Source organism: Lagenorhynchus albirostris, chromosome 1 (genome assembly GCF_949774975.1).
Source record: "Lagenorhynchus albirostris chromosome 1, mLagAlb1.1, whole genome shotgun sequence".
Taxonomy (NCBI): Eukaryota; Metazoa; Chordata; class Mammalia; order Artiodactyla; family Delphinidae; genus Lagenorhynchus; species Lagenorhynchus albirostris.
The window spans coordinates 138,950,153-138,967,995 of NC_083095.1; the positions used below are offsets into that span (position 1 = coordinate 138,950,153).

The following is a 17,843-nucleotide window of genomic DNA, read 5'->3' on the forward strand; positions in this document are numbered from 1 at the left end:
TTTCCTTTTAGATTTGTTTTTTTGATGTGGACCATTTTTTTAAAAGTCTTTATTGAATTTGTTACAATATTGCTTTTGTTTTGTTTTCGGTTTTTTTGGCCACGAGCCATGTGTGATCTTAGCTCCCCGACCAGGGATCGAACCTACACCCCCTGCGTTGGAAGGCGAAATCTTAACCACTGGACCGCCAGGGAAGTCCCAAGAAGTACTTTTTTTTTTTTTTTTTTTGGGTCATGCAGGCCTCTCACTGTTGCGGTCTCTCCCGTTGTGGAGCACAGGCTCCGGACGCGCAGGCCCAGCGGCCATGGCTCACGGGCCCAGCTGCTCCGCGGCATGTGGGATCCTCCAGGACCGGGGCACGAACCCGCGTCCCCTGCATCGGCAGGCAGACTCTCAACCACTGTGCCACCAAGGAAGCCCAAGAAGTACATTTTTAATGAACTCATTTGTTCATCGTCTGGATCACATGTCAGGAACCAACACAGTGGCAAATGAAAAATGCAGAAATAAATTTTCACATGAGCAAGGATGGCTGCACTCCACCTTTATAGTGACACCAGGATACAACAGTCCTACAGCAAAGTCCATTCTTCAAATGGTATCACTAATGTTCAGGAGCAGCAAAAAATGCCTTTGAGGGACGAACCACTGACAGCCAGAGAAAGGCGATGACTCACCATGCCTCGCTCCATCCCACCTTTTCACAGAAATACACTAATAGACACATTCACTGCACATGGCTTCATAAACATGAAGAGCTGGTCTCCTACCACTGGCTTAGCAGAAGGAGAGCACCAGTTGTACTGAAGTCCAACCCTTTAGCTCTGCGGCACAGAGCCCACAAGAAGGCCAGCACAGCTCACAGTGTGAGGACCCCTTGGTCACCCAGGACAGCCCCTTTGGTCTTTACCTGCATGCCCTCCTGGCCTGAGAGTCCCACGCCCACGTCTGCCACCTGGATCATGCTGACGTCATTGGCTCCATCTCCTAGAAACAGCACGGGCAGGAAGAATCATTTGAGTTGAGATGCACAGAATCAAATCAGCTTGATGGATCTTCCTGGGTTCTCTGTAAGCTGGGTCCTGTGAAGGGTCCTGGGGAGGAGTGAGGAAGAGGCAGTGCAGAGTCTGCCTTGGGGGAGCCAAGTTATGCAGCCAGAAAGAGCCTAGTGGGAGGCTTGCACCCACCAGCCACACCAGGAGGTATTTCCAAGCGGTGGCCAGCGTGTCCCTTTCTAGTTAGTACACGTTCCAAGCTACTGGCTCATACACCAATAGAGCCCTTCACGTGGCATCCAGCACAGAGAGAGATATGACCACCACCTTCATTGCTGTTTCCTGAACCACTCCAGACTTTGTCACATGTCAGTCAAGGCTACTCCAATTCATACTCAGGTGAGTGGTTTTCTAAACTGAACGAAGGAGGTTAAACTCTGCCCAAACAAACTGTGGAGCTCTTTTTGTACATCAGTGTCCAGCTAACTCATTAGCTACTGTGCCCACCCTTGGGCTCTTTGAGCATGTGATAAAGGAGACCGTCTACTTATTCAGTCACAGAAAATGTGTAGGAATATAGGGTATAGGTCAGAGCTCTGGACACCTTTAGGGAAAGGCAAGCAGACTTAAAGTCATTGTCATTCAGTGATAGTGACCGTTCTTGGAACAAGGCAGCAAAAGGGCCCACATCACCGAGTACCTCCCATATTTCAAATATGCAAAAAGTGTAGATACATAAAGTCAGAGTATCTCAGACCATGGCTATAGGACATCTCTCCCTTGTGATTCCTCTGTTCTTTATTGCACTGGGCCCAACACATGGGTGATGAGTCAATATTTGTCAAATTGAAATTCTGTGAAGCAATAACCTCTGCAGTTTTTTCCAGAACGTCCCACTCAAAATGAGATATGTAGACAATGATGTTCTCTGGATTATTAGCTGCTGGATGCCCAGGACTAGGTCATATCCATGCTTTAATTCATAGAAAGAAATGAACTAAAGTTGATTGGTCCTTACTTTCCCTTTCCCTTTTGAGTTTCTATTTTGTTTTTTTCTTTTCTTTCTAACCAGCCAAGCTCTACCTCCGTTTTCCTAAATGAGTGCCACACATCAGTGATTCAGTGGCTGAGCAGGCACTGACCAGGCAGTGAAAATGTGCTTTATCATTCAGGTCTTACACCAGCCCCGCTGGGGGGCACTGTCCTCATGTTACACAGGAGCAAAGTTATCGGTAAGGGTGCAGACCCAGCCTGCAGACTCCTCAGCTTCTCCCTCCAACACTTGCTCAGAGAGCCCTAAAGGTCTCTCCAGGCACATGAGGGCAAAGGTGGTCCTGAGACAGCCTCCCTGAGGAGGGGCCACAGAAGAGCTGCCTGTCTTAGCCTGAACCAAGGGGCCACAGATGAACACACACTCACTCCCCTTAGCAGATACCATGGCCCTGGGGATGTGCAGGGGCCGTCTCCATGACGACCATGCTAAGGCCATCCCCCACGGACTGGGCTCAACACTGGCCTCCACTATCCTGATGAGGTGTCCTGTATGACAGGGCTGCAATCCCTACGTCATCAAGGAGGGGCTGTCACAGACCTTTTGTAGAAAATACAGTACCTATTACTGATTGGTGAGGATGCTTTATTTCAGAGCCAACTCTCACCCCGGTGTTCATTCTATATGCAGGGAAAACAAACTGTTTGATATCGATATCGGGGGATCCCGGGGATCATATCTCTTTTCCTGGGCTACCTGCAGTCTCTCCCATCCCTCACCAGCAGGTGGCGCTGCCAAGTCCCTGAACCTCACTGGAGGCTGGACCTGTATCAGACGTGGGGACACTCCCCTGGGGGAGACAGGTAAGCACCGTACAGCACGGAACAGGGGCCGAGAAGGCTCTCCAGACCAACAGTCTACAAGGAAAAACCACCATTAGATGCACAGTCCTTAAGGAAATGACGCAAAATTTAGCAACTATTCAGACCTTAGGAGGGTAGATGCTTGTCTTGAAACAAAGTTCAGCAGACAAGAAGCGATGGAAATTCTGATCACCATGGAGTCGCTGGGTCGTGCAGCATGATGAAGCCTTGGACTCCAGGCGGCTCACGGCCATCAGAAGCACCTGTAAAGGGCCTTCTTCCTAAGTTGGCCTGGGGTCGTGCTTAGTGTGCTGGGCTCCACTGTGGCCGAGGCTGCTGGACAGTAGTCTTCTGTCGCCCAGGAGACAGTAATAAGCTCCATCTTCTTCAACCACCATTGAGTTACTGACTTCCTAATATGTAGCTATATCTGTTGCTAGTACATTTTGTGGCTTTCAAATCCAAGCTTTATATTTGGAACAGGCTGCCTGTTTCATTGTACCAGGTGTGATTTTATAAATAGAAAAAAGAGCAAGGAAGCGTTTTCCCATCCTATGGCATAGCGTAGAAGGGGCAGGAAATTCAAGATGCTTTGACAGGAAGCAGCTGCAGAGGTGGGGGCTGTTCGGCCTGGATACTTGCCTATGGCCAGAGTCATGGCCTTGAGCTTGCTCCTGACCAGCTTCACCACCATGCTCTTCTGCAGGGGAGTCGAGCGACAACAAAGGACAGACCGGCACTGCTTAGCAAGGAAGAGGAATTTGTCCTCCAGGTTTTTCTCGAGGGCGTAGGCCAGACTTCTCCCATCGATCACAAGGCTGGGGCTGGGGCCAGACATGGCAGCTGCAGAGGGCGGGCAGAGTGGGGAGAAGCCCACGCTCACGCCACCAGCGGTCTTGTCGGCAGCACTGTGGGGGCTCCTGGACTGCACATAGTGTAGGCACTGGTCCAGCAGGGCTGCGCACGCCTCCTGAAATGGACACGAGAGGATGGTGCAGGTCACTCGGCCGCATCACAGACCAGGCTACCTGCACAACACATCTGAGAATCTCCAGGGACCCAGGCTGCAGGCTCTGCCCAAGAGGTGGCTCTCCTGGGCCTGGGAAGTCAGTAGAAGTAGATGACTTTCAACATGAAAGGATTTGAGTTGGTTTAGGGTTCCTATAAGACTCTACTTGATTCCGTTATACTGTGTAGAGGTTAGGACAAAGCATTTTCACTTTGGGAGGCCTGGCCAGACTGGCTAGCTGCTGGCTAGTTAGGCTATGGGAGCTTTCCAGGCACTTCCCCATGGTCCTCAGAGGCCCTTACTCAGCCCTTCTTGTTTCCTAGTGAGGTACCAACAAAAGCTTCTGTTGTGATTAGCTCTGAAAGAAGAGTACTCAGTGTCTCCCTAAGCTCAAAAATGAAGTTAAAAAAAAAAGCCTAATTACTGAGGCTTTGAATTGGCAGTGCCCTTCCAAAGCTGTATCTGAGTTCCAGAAAGAATAGGGAAACTTCCTGGGGACGCTGCAAGGTCAGGGGACAGAGGCATAGGAGGGAAAAGTGTTTCCAAGAACGAACACACTCCAGGGAACTCAAGTGGTTCCTGGTCCTCCACGGATGGCCACAGATGGACAGTAGCCCACAGGTTAGTAAGCAGCTTCCTACAATGCACTGTGGGAATCCAGGTGTGTCCGACAAGCACTTAACTGAGGACCTTTTATATAGAGGAAAGTGAGTGAGACTGGAGAAAAGAAGACCAAGAAGACGCAGCTGTTGGCCCTGAGTGATGGGCAGGCAGCCAGACACACACACACACCCCCATGACCACAGCAAGTCACTGACAAGCATGTGCAACATGTCCCTGGATACAGGGAGGGGCAGACTTGCTTCCAGGCAGGGCTGGGAGTGGTGGTGACCGGGAAGGCCTTGCAGAGAATGCGGGACCTCATTGCAGGAATACCATGGATGCCCTGGTCCTAGCACAAGGCACTGACAAGGTAGGATGGAGCAAGCACGCCCTGCCTCCCCTACAGGTGCAGCTGTGGCACCTGGGCAGATTCATAGAGCCACTTTGAGTACTCAGAGTAAACAGCAGCTGTTAGACTGGGGAAGAAGACTGGCATTCTAAACACACTGAACTGCAAGGTTTCCACTGTCACTCTGGCAGGCCCTCACCTGGACCCAGGTGTCACAGAAGCTGGAGGTGGGCACCGAGGCTGGGACAGAGAAAGCTCCAGCTCTAGAAGCCCTCTACTTCTGGCTTGAGGAGAGGAAAAGAGAACTTCCAATGCTTAGAGAAAATGGAGGAAACCCCATTTTTATTTATTTTTTCCTCTATTCTCTTGAACCCAGCCCCAGGCAATTTTGCTCTGTGGGCAGCAGTAGGAACAACAGTGGTAGCACAGCCATCTGTTGCTGGGGACTCTGAGGGAGGTGGTCCTTCCTTCCTATCAGAGCATCTGTGGCCCTAGGACAGCAAGGCAATGGCTGCCCTCCTTTCTGTCTGTCCTGCCACCACTTGGCCCTGGAAGTCGGTGCAGAAGTACAAAGCAGATCAAGGTAACTCAAACCCCAGCTTTCATGCCAGAGGGAGTCCCAGAGAATCAGAAAGTACTGGAAAAATTGTCAGGAGGGGGTAGCTTGGCAAAAATGTGAGACAGATTCTAACAGCTTGGCAAAGGCCAAACAAGACTCACATTGAAATCAACACCCCAAGGCTGTTCAGAGCCTGCAGCCTGCACCCAAGAGGACTGATATCCTGCCTTAAAAAAATCCACATACTCCAAATTTAAAATGACCAGAGTGCCATTCAAAATACCCACAACATAACTCCAAATTTATCAGCATATAAAGAGCTAGGAAATTCTCAGTGCCTGTGGTAAAAGACAATCAACAGAAGCCAATGTCAAGATGACACACATACTGGAATTACTTGACAACGACTCTGAAGCAGCCATTATAAAAGTGTTCCAAGAAGTAAGAAAAAATTCTAAAAATGAATAGAAAGGAAGTCTCAGCAAAAAACAGAAGATATAAAGAGGAATCAAATAAAAATTTTAGAACACCCAAAACACATTAACGAAAATGAAAAGCTCACTGGATTCCACTTATGTGTCCATCATTGGATTACATAAATAATTTACATAATTTCTCTGTGCTCAGTGAGGGGGATTATAACCCCCACACTCTCTAAGTGTGAGCTGTGCACAGTGACTTCCTTCTAGAGAGGACAGTGTGAGAATTAGTTTATGGGGGAGAAACCTGACAAAATTAACATCCACAGTGATACATCATGTTGATAGAATGTACTCTTGATATGATGTGATGAAATGATGAAAATGGCCCTTTGTGGTCTTCTTCCCCAAAACTCATAACTTTAATGATGAGAAAGATATTAGACAAATTCCCATATAAAGACATTCTAGGAAACACCTGAATGTATCTATCCTCAAAACTGTCAAGGTCATCAAAAATGAAGAAAGTTTGAGAAACTGTTATAGCCAGTAAGAGCCTAAGGAGACATGACGACTAAATGTAATGTGGATCCTGGGGACTACCCTGGTGGTGGTCCAGTGGTTAAGAATCCTCCTTCCAATGCAGGGGACGTGGGATCGATCCCTGGTCAGAGAACTAACATCCCACATGCCGTGGGGCAACTAAGCCCGTGCACCACAACTACTGGCCCATGCGCTCTAGAGCCCACGCGCCACAACTAGAGAGCCTGCGTGCCGCAACTACTGAGCCCGCACACTCTAGAGCCCAAGCACCACAACCAGAGAGAAGCCTGTGTGCTGCAATGAAGAGCCTGTGTGCTGCAACTAAGACCCGACGCAGCCAAATAAATAAATTGATTTAAAGAAAATGTAATGTGGGTCCTCAATGAGATTCTGGAAAACAGAAAGGACATTAGGTAAAAATTAAGGCAATCTGAATACAGCACAGATTTTAGTAAGTAACTGTATATCAATACCATATTAAAAATTGTAAAGATGTTAATAATAGGCAAAATTATGTATAGGTGAAACAGTACTATCTTCACAATTTTTTTGTAAATCTAAAACCATTCTATATAAAAAGTTTATTTTTAGAAAAACACTAAATGGGCTCAATAGAAGAATGGAGATAACAGAAGAAAAAGTCAGTGACCTCAAAGACAGATCAAGAGAAATTATCCAATTTGAATAAGAAAGAAAAAAAAATTGAAAACTGAAGAGCACCTGCGGGACCCTTGAGAAAATAACAAAAGACCCAATATTCATGTCATCAGTCTTACAGAAGAAGAGGAGAAAGTGCAGTGCAGAAAAAGTATCTGATGAAATAATGGCTGAAAACTTACCAAATCTGGTGAAAGACATAACCCCACAAATTAAAGAATCTTAGCAAATCCCAGATTATAAATCAAAAGAAATCCATGCCCAAACACGTCGTAATGAAACTACTTAAAATTAGAGACAAAGAAAAACATAGGAAAGCAGCCAGATATAAATGATTCATTAGCTATGGGGTAATAATGATTCAAATGACTGTTGATTTCTCACTAGGTACCACAGAAAAATAAAGACATTATCTGATGAAGAAAAGCAAGAGCATTTGCCACCAGTGGACTTACTCTAAAAATTAGATAAAGGAAGTTCTTCCTAGAGAAGGGAAATTGTGCCACAAGGAAACCTGAAACAACAGAAATGGAAGAAGAGCAACAGAAGTTGTAAATAAAATTTAATTTATGTAAATATAATTTATTTTAACTAAATATAATGGACCATTCTTTTCCTCTTGATTTCTTTAAAATATGCTTTTAGATTGAAAGCAAAAAATATAATATCTGATGAGGATTTCAATTTATGCAGTTGTAATATATGACACTATCAGTGTTAGGGGGAAGAGTAAGGGGCACGTGGAGTGGTAAGATTTCTTCATCCCACTGATTCTAAGTAGACTGTGACAACTTAAGTATGCACAGTGCAATCCTAGAAAATACACTAAAAAAGCTAAGTGATGTCGAAACATAAGAGACAAATTAAAATGAAATACTAAAAAATGTTCAAATAACCCCAAAGAAGGTAGAAAAAGGAATGGAGGAACAAAAAACAGAGAATAATAAGAAAACAAAAGATAAAATAGTAGACTTGAATCCAAACATATTGATAATTATAATAAATGTAAATGATCTAAGCATACCAATTAAAAGGGACTGTCTGAATATATGAAAACATGACCTATCTACCAAAAAAACCATAAACAAACAAAAAAACCTCACCTCATTTCAAATGTAATGCTACAGGTAGATTAAAAACTAAAGGATTAAACAAGGTATGCCATGCAAACAGAAATCAGAATAGCTGGAGTAGCTATTTGGGGCCAGAGTAAATTATTTCAGGCTTTTCAGATCATTCAGTCTCTGTGGCAACTACTCAAAACTGCCATTATAGCATGAAAACAGCCAAAGATTGTATATAAAAACATGGGGAAGGCTGTGTTCAAATAAAACTCTACAGAAGCAGGTGGTAGGTTGGATTTGACCCATAGGCCACAGTTTGCTGACCCCTATTATAGAAAAATTGAACCATACCATCTCTCAACTGGATCTAATTGATATACCAGGCAACAACACAGCAGAACACACAACCTTTTCATATGCATATGAACATTCACCAAGATAGACCATACCCTGGGTCATTAAAAAAATTAATATGAAAGAATTAAAATCATAAAAAGCATATTCTATGACGATAATGGATAGAAATCAATAAAATAGGTTTCAAATAGAAATCAGTAACAGAAAGAAAATAGGAAAACTCCAAACACTTGGAAATTAAACAAAACACTGCCTATTTTAAGACATTTAAAAACCCACAGGACAGTATGGTATTGGTGAAGGGACAGACACACAGATCAATGGAACAGAATAGAAAGTCTAGAAATAGACCCACACAAATAGGACCAATTGATTTTCAACAAAGGTGTAAAGACAATTTAGTGGAAAAAAAACTGTCCACAAACGGTGCCTGAATAATGTGGAAAAATGCAGTTTGATGTAAACCTCACACCTTAGACAAAATTCTACACAAAAAAGATTGTGTTTAAAGCTGAGATGCTAAACTATAAAAGTTTTAGAAGAAAATAAAGGAGAAATCCTTGTGATTAGGCACATCTTAAGAGTGACACCTAGAGCATGATCCATAAAAGTTAGACTTTGTCATCTGCTGGAGATGTTCCAAGGGAGAGTCAGTCACTCGAGGAATCAGAGCCCCGGCCAGGGCCTATGGGAAGAGATCCACCCTCCACACTTGGGGATTTCAGTCAATAGATGTGACAAATGAAAACCCACATGCCACTGGGGCATCCGTGAGACAACACATGCCATCCTGAGGACACCAAGGCAGAATGGACTGCTGCCCTGGCTCCATGTGACTTCATGAAAAACACTCTCTGATACTGCTGGCTGGAAAGTATCTCAGGAAAAAGCGGGTTGAACTTTGCTTTATAAAGCTCAGATGCGTGTTCCTAAGAAATCCCAGCAAATCCCACATCTTCCAAGACTATGACAAGCACGTTCTGATTGCCAGAAACACAACACAGGTGCAAACAGAGCAGAGGGCAAAGGCCCGCCTCACAGCGGCTGCCAGAAATGGAAGGCATTCTTTCCTGCTCTGCTCTGGGGCTGGTGGGGTGTGAGGCTGCCCAGGCAGAGCGGGTCTCCCCGACATCCACCCACCTGGGATTCGGCGTTCAGGGTGATGACTTCCTCGTCGTGGTCCAGCAGTTTGCATGCGTAAGCGATGTTAATGGCTGTTTCCTGTTTGTCACCAGTGAGAACCCAAATCTGCAGGCCTGCTTGACGCAATTTAGCAATGGTTTCAGGGACTCCGTCCTGCAGGCGGTCTTCAATCCCAGTGGCACCTGGTCAAAGGTACAACAGTGTGGGTAAGCCCGCTGCTCATGGGCCCCGACCTTGACAGGCATGAATGCCTCACTCCAACACAGCAGAGGTGCTGGCCCCACCCTGCAGACTGGGCCCTGCTGTGGTCCATCTTATCTGGAAGCACTCGGGTGATTCCTCATTCAGGACATGGGGGCACCTTCACTAGCTCTCGATTCCACATGGTAGGGATACCTGGGAGGCACTGAACATAATTCTCTGGATGTACAACAGAGCACCTCCAATGCTTTCTAACATGCAGACAACTTGTAACTTTACAGATAGCTTGGAAACGAAGCTTGTGGGGAGATGGTGGGAGTGACCATATTCTGAGGGATGAAAAGTTTTAAAACTTATCCATCCTAGGGCTTCCCTGGTGGCGCAGTGGTTGAGAGTCCGCCTGCTGATGCAGGGGAGGCGGGTTCGTGCCCCGGTCTGGGAAGGTCCCACATGTTGTGGAGCAGCTGGGCCCGTGGGCCATGGCCGCTGAGCCTGCGAGTCCAGAGCCTGTACTCTGCAACGGGAGAGGCCCGTGTACCGCAAAAAAAAAAAACATATCCATCCCACAGATAGCTTCTGGTGAATGACACCCACAGTGCTTGCTCTCAACAATGCTTACCATTAGCTGTCGATCAGCAACATTATCCTGAATGTTTTTTCCACAAAAATAATGATTAAGGGGCAGATTTTCCCATGCAGGTCTCAGTATATTGGGAAAAATATACTACTCAATGCAGAAAAGTGTCCTCTAGGCCAGCCTGTTTTTCCCTCCATTTCCAACTTGGTGAGATGGTCTCACCTTCCTTCTAGATGTGCAGCATTGCCTGAGGCCTCCTTGTCATCCTTGTCTTTCTCTTTTATGCATGCTGCTCCCTGTGCTGGGATGCTGTTATAGACTGAATGTTTGTGTCCCCCCTAAAAATTCATAGGTTGATGCCCTAACCCCCAAGGTAATAGCATTAGGAGGTGGGGCCTTTGGGAGGTGATTAGGTCATGAAGGTGGAACCCTCATGAATGGGATTTGTGCCCTCACAGCAAAAGACACAAGGGAGATGACTTCTCGCCACTGTGCGAGGATGCAGAAGGAAGGCAGCCATCTGCAAACCAGGAAGACAGCCCTTATCAGGAACCAAACTGGCCAGCACTTTGACCTGAGACTTCCAGCTTCCAGAACTGTTGAGAAATAAATGTCTGCTGTTTAAGCCACCCTGTCTATGGAAGTTTTGTTCAAGCAGCCTGAAATGACTAAGAGAGACACCATTTCCTTTTCTCTGCCTTGAATGGGTGAGGTGGCAGGTGCGGGGAGGAAGGAGTCAAGGTAGAACACACGTACAAAAAGTGCACATTTCTTAAGTATACCCTTTGATGCACTTTCACAAATCACACAGCTGTGTAGTCAGCCCTGAGCTCAGGAAACAGTTTCACCAACTCCCCAGAAGCCCCCCTCAGGGGCAATTGGTTGTCTTCTCTCTTCCATCTCATGCAGCCTGTGTGGGGTGTTGGACCTGGGCCTACCCCACACTTGATGAATGCACCAGAAGGCTAAGTGGTAACTTGGGAAGGACTCAGAAAGGAGGAGGAGACATTGCACCCAAGATTTCCTCTGCTCTGAACCATTAAGTCCTCCCAGGAAGGACCAGGCAGGGGTGTGGGGTTCAAGGTCTGCTTAGGAATGGAACCACTTTATGCTGCTTGCTCATGGTGAGCATGGCCCTGACCACCCTCCTGGCCCATCTCCCCTTCCCCAGCTCTGTGGCTCTAACATTAGAATAGAGTGTGCATCCCTGGCTCCTTATCTTCACCATCCAACAGAGTCGACATCTCTCAGTGCATCCTAAGTGTCACTTCTGCTAGAATAGATTCCCTGATGTGGGGGAAAGAGGAAGGGATGATCTTGCCACCTCTGCATGTTCATAGTGTCTTATTCATACTTAATAATAATGATTGTGGAATAATCATAACCATAGCTAACCTTGATGGATTCCTATATGCCAGAAAAAGTTTTCACAGCTTCCCTAAGATGTGAGAACTACAATGATCCCCACAACACAGGTGTGGAAAGCAGGGTGAGGGAAGTGAGTTAGCCAGGGAAGGGCCAGCATTCCCCTTATGGTATGTCTCTGATCCAAACCTCTGAGCTACATGTCTGCTCTAGAATAGCACTTCCTACAATGCAGTGCTTTGTGTACAACTCAACCACTACCCACTCTTCACTAGATGGGGATTTTCTGCAGAAAGGCCTTCTATCTCCCATCCTTGTACTCTGGCCACTCATCCAGGGCTCCTTGTCAAGTGTCCACCAAGAAAGAAAGCAAGGAATACCTTGTAGATAAATTCCCATCCAGAGGAAGTCTGCCTCTTTTCAGGGAAAACCTAACACCTTGAAAACATACCCTCTTTATTTCAGGAGCTTATTGGTCAAAGTAATGGGCTCCTAATTGACTGCCCCTCACCTATATAATGCTCATGTTTGAATCAAACACAGGGTATTAATGAACTTAGAAATATAGTTATGGAAAGCATGTCCGTCTCAGCGTGAACTATGGCTGAGAATAAAGAGGCAATCTGAGGAACAGTCCTTTTAAAATGATCTGGAAGCCTAGTATCTCCTTTCAGCTCTCCAAGGTAGCTTGTTTGTAATATAATTTATGTGACTTTGAATAAATGTCACCTTCTTTACAACCTGATCCTTGGGAGAACGTGGCATTTTGAGTATCATAACCAGGGTAGTTAGTGGGGTTCAAGCTAGTGCCACCTTACTTCACTGCATTCAGATGTCAGGTAGCTTTCAATGGAGGGGAAAAAAATCTCACCAACTGGAAAGTTTCAGATGACATTTGGAGAAACCAGCAAGAACGCTGGGGAGAGTGAGCAGAATGTTGTCTTTTGAATTTAGGTTCTTGGCCAGAACATTATGGAAAAGAAAATTTCAAGAACACAGTGGGAATGACAATCCTTGCCCTGTGGCCCTCTGATGTTACTTAATGTAAGAACCTAAATGAAAAGGTTTTAAAAAGGGGTATTTGGTATGGGATATTAAAAATATAAAAGCTGACTTCACATTTCTCAAATACAAATCATCCACGGTGCCCATGGATGAAGCAGTGGTGACCACTGAGGTGGGGGTTCTCCCACTCTCCAGCTTGGCTTCATCATTTGAACCATAAACATTCCAGGTTGTAGGGGATGGTACATGTTTAAGAACTGGCTTGCAGGAAGAAGGCTGATTAGTGCGTTTGCCATTTCTGTGGTCCCAATCAGCAGAGAGTCTGTGCAGAAGATGCCAGCCAGGCCACACAGGTATGGAAGCAGTAACACTAGCTTCATCACCTTCACTGTGCAGCTACGTGGGGCTGGACCTAGTGCCTGCACCTTGCTCAGTGCTTTGCTGCATCCCCTCTGCTCACCCTCACAGAACTATTACCGCCACTTGGCAGATAAGGAAACTGGGATGCAAGTGCCCAGGCTCACATGGCCAGTAAGCAGCAGAGCCAGGACTGGACAACTGAGCCAGGGCTCCTAGACTCTGAAAGAAAGAAAGAAAGGAGTGCCTGCAAAGACAGGCAGAGGAGGAACAGCTCAGGGACTCATAGCTGTGTTCTCAAACAGTTAAGGTCTTATCCTGTGGAAAAGGGAAGAGATTTTATCTGCATTGCTCTAGAGGGTAGGACCAGCGCCCCCTGGAAGAAGGTACCGGGAGGAGGATTTCACTCCATTCAAGATGTTAGAGCTTGGTGGGAGGAGAACTGTCCCAGGGGAGAACACCCTGCAGAGAGGGGGGACCATGACAACCAGCGGACCCCCTCCCATCCCACGGGTCTATCAACAGTGTCTTTTGGAGAAGCATGTTCCAGATGTGAACAGTCCTAGCTCAGGAAATCAAAACCTGGCAATCTAGAGGAGGCACAGCCATTTTCCAAGTGTTTCATTTAATTCAACTCCTGAGTACCATTCAGGATGCCTCTGGGGTTCTGGATCTTTGGGCTTTTTTGAATAGTGCATGGCCTCGTATAGGACACTGTAGGCGAAATAGAATATTGCATAAAGTATGTATATGTAGTGCTCTTAAATATCTGAATATTAGCTATTCTATTAGATATAAGTATGTAGATACAGAGATATCCCAACGGAATAAAGGAAGGGGGCCAAATGAGTTACGGCCTTTCTTGTTGAAAGATGAACCCCCGTATCTTCATGCCCCAAGAGTATCATCATCTGACCACCAGCACCATGAGATGGGGAGTGTGTATACACAGCACTGCCACAACCAGCCCCTGGTGAGAGCACAGACAGCATGTATACAAAGATCCAGCTAATTTAATACGTACATTAATAAATATTTTAAATAATAAATTAAATACTAAAGCAATAAATAATTTTATAAATACTAACATGAACTCAGTAGCAAATACAGGCACAATTTAGTAAGAATGAGCCCCCTTTTTTTTTCACCCAAATCAAATCTGTGAAATATTTACTAGATGTAAAATGCAGCCCTGTTGAGTCCAACGGTTTCTGTTTGTTTCCTGGGGCTGGGGGGATCCTTTAATGCATCAGTTGTTGAGAAGCCTTGCTCTTCATCTCTATTTTTTGGTGGGAAAGCAGGGTTTCAGGGGAGGCAAGTCGGGCGCTGTCGTGGTGCCTGGCAGGGTGGCACCAATAGAATGCCCCAGAAATGGGCCACGGGGAGAACGTTCAATCGAGCACAGCCCTGTCTGGGGCCGCGCTAGCATCAGGCCAGAGGGGTCCTTCATCAAGCCTAGCGTGTGCAGAGCTGCCGCTGACTAGAGCCAGGGCACCTCTCCATCCAGGATGCTGCAAACTCCACCCGGCTCCGCGGCACCCGCCCGCTGGAGAGCGTAATTACCCAACAGATGCAGATTCCTCTCCAGGCGAATGGCAGACTGAAACAGGAGCTCCTCGCGGTTGTCCAGGGCGGATTCCGCTTCCAAGTGGCTCTGCAGCCAACAGGCATACTCTTCCTTACTCAGAACCTGGGTGAGAGCCGCTGATGAGCACCCAGGCCGAGCCCCGTGGCCGGCCCCGCTCCTTCCGCGAAGCCACGCCTACTCACCCTCTTGGCGATGCACAAGGTGCGCAGGCCCTCCACAGCGTACAGGTTGAGGTAGTTCTGAGTCTTGCTCCAGATCTTCTTTTGATGCCTTCCTCTGGCGTCATCTAAGTTGGAGTAAGAGCAGAAACAAGGATGAGTGAGAACAACAGAGCCCAGTGAAATGGCTTGGACTCCCAGGACACCTGGCCCGTTGAAATGAGTTTGCATATATGCAGTTTCCGCAGCTGAGAGCTCAGCGCCATCAGAGGTTCTAGCTGGGTACTCTTCTCACCCAGGGAGAGAAAACAGCCACATTTTCAGGTCTCTAAAGTAATCACACTCAGAGAGCCAGAAAGTAGGATGATGGCTGCCAGGGGCTGGGGGGAGGGGAGAAAGGAGCTGTACAGAGCTTCAGTTTTGCAAGATGAAAATTTCTGGAGATCTGCTGCACACCAATGTGAATATACTCAACACTACTGAACTGTACACTTAAAACTGGTTAAGATGGTAAATTTATATTGTGGTTTTTTTTAACCACACACACACACACACACACACACACACACACACACCAACTAAGAAATTAGCTATCAGCTAGTAAGATTTTTCCAAACATCCACCCTTTTCTGTTTTCTGTAGACCCAGATGTGGAACAGACTTGCTGTTTATTACCAGACTGCAGAAGTGCTGACTCTGAGCCTCACTACTGTGGAATCCATGGCAAAGTGACACACACCTTCTTAACTCCACCATGTTCTTGGGTCAATAATTGTTAGTGAGAAGGCAGAAGGCACTTTAGTTTTCGTGTGATAAAAGTATGCTAAGAGTGAATGTGTTTCAGAGCCAGTGAGGACGATGTGGCCCTCCCCATTCTGCCTCACTGTAGCTGGCTGCAATTGGAATGCTAGCAGGAATTTTGTTGCAATTCATTAAGCAGGAATGTCATAGGCGCCCTGTTACATCACTGTGATTTACTCCAACAGCCTCCAGAAAGGGCGCCCAGAAAACATCTGCACCAGTAGATTTAGCCCACCTCTTGCTTCATTACTTGTCAGTAGTATACACGTTCAATATAAAACTTAAAGCAAAAGTTAGATGTTATTTTAAAAAGAATCTCATAACATTTTTGACTATTTCTAATATCCCTTGTTGAAATGAGAATCTCACATAAACAAAACCTCATTAAGAGTGATCTGGCATCTTTTCGTCCAGGAGGTGGGTGTAAATGGAGGCACATAAACTTCCCGTTTAGGAAAAGTCATACTTAAAAGTGCAGTTTCTATCCTCCTACACCAGTCATGTTGCCAGACAGAATATAAGATGCCCAAATATCTGGAGAAAACTATAATCTGAAAAGATACATGCACCCCAATGTTCACTGTAGCACTATTCACAATAGCCAAGACATGGAAGCAACCTAAGTGTCCATCAACAGAGGAGTGGATGAAGAAGCTGTGATACATATGTACACAATGGAATACTATTCAGCCATAAAAAAAGAAATAATGCCATTTGCAGCAACATGGACGGACCTAGAGATTATCGTACCAAGTGAAATAAGTTGGACAGAGAAAGACAAATACCATATGATATCACATATATGGAAACTAAAATATGGCACAAATGAACTTATCTATGAAACAGAAACAGACTCACAGAGAGAGAACAGATTTGTGGTTGCCAAGGGGGTGAGGGGTAGAGGAGGTATGGATTGGGTGTTTTGGGACTAGCAGATGCAAAGATATATAGAATGGATAAATAACAAGGTCCTACTGTATAGCACAGGGAACTATAACAAGCACTTTGCTGTGCATCAGAAATTAACACAACATTGTAAATCAACTTATACATCAATAAAATAAATTTTTAAAAAAAGAATAGAGACTTCCGGGAAGATGGCGGAAGAGTAAGACGCGGAGATCACCTTCCTCTCCACAGATACACCAGAATTACATCTACGCGTGGAACAACTCCTACGGAGCACCTACTAAACGCTGGCAGAAGACCTCAGACCTCCCAAAAGGCAAGGAACCCCCCACGTACCTGGTTAGGGCAAAAGAAAAAACTAAACAGAGACAAAAGGATAGGGATGGGTCCTGCACCAGCGGGAGAGAGCTGTGAAGGAGGAAAAGTGTCCACACACTAGGAAGCCCCTTCGCGGGTGGAGACTTCGGGAGGCGGAGTGGGGGAGCTTGGGAGCCGTGGAGGAGAACACAGCAACAGGGGTGCGGAGGGCAAAGCGGACAGATTCCAGCGCAGAGGATCGGGCCGACCGGCATTCACCAGCCGAGAGGCTTGTCTGCTCGCCCGCCGGGGCGGGCGGGACTGGGAGCTGAGGCTCCGGCTTTTGTCGGAGCGCCGGGAGAGGACTGAGGTTGGCGGCGTGAACACAGCCTGCAGGGCGTTGGTGCGCCGCGGCTGGCCGGGAGAGAGTCCGGGGAGGGGTCTGGACCTGCCGAAGAGGCAAGAGACTTTTACGTCCCTCTTTGTTTCCTGGTGCACGAGGAGAGGGGATTAAGAGCGCTGCTTGAGAGGGCTCCAGGGACGGGCGCGAGCCGCGGCTAAGATTGCGGAGCCCAGAGACGGACATGGGACGCTGAGGCCGCTGCTGCCGCCGTCAGGAGGCCTGTGTGCGAGCACAGGTCACTAGCCACACGCCCTTCAGGGGAGCCTGTGCAGCCCGCCACTGCCAGGGTCCCGGGATCCAGGGACGGCTCCCCCGGGAGAGCGCACGGCGCCCTCAGGCTGCAGCGTCACGCCGGCCTCTGCCGCTGCAGGCCCGCCCCACACTCTGTGACCCTCCCTACCCCCCCGGCCTGGGTGAGCCAGAGCCTCCGAATCAGCGGCTCCTTTAACCCCGTCCTGTCTGAGCAAAGAACAGACGCCCTCCGGCGACCTACACGCACAGGCGGGGCCAAATCCAAAGCTGAGCCCCTGGGAACTGTCAGAACAAAGAAGAGAAAGGGAAATCTCTCCCAGCAGCCTCAGAAGCAGCGGATTAAAGCTCCACAATCAACTTGATATACCCTGCATCTGT

The 17,843-nt window shown here is 46.9% G+C and overlaps 1 protein-coding gene across 1 annotated transcript in view; it reads right to left on the minus strand.

Annotated features, from left to right (window-relative positions):
* The window catches only part of ATP10A (ATPase phospholipid transporting 10A (putative)), a 181,279-nt gene that overhangs the window by 10,787 nt on the left and 152,649 nt on the right, over positions 1-17,843 (minus strand). Inside the window, 5 exon segments of the mRNA XM_060155373.1 lie at positions 911-987; positions 3,492-3,819; positions 9,550-9,734; positions 14,621-14,747; positions 14,828-14,931. Of these exon segments, the coding sequence (XP_060011356.1) occupies positions 911-987; positions 3,492-3,819; positions 9,550-9,734; positions 14,621-14,747; positions 14,828-14,931 (821 nt within the window).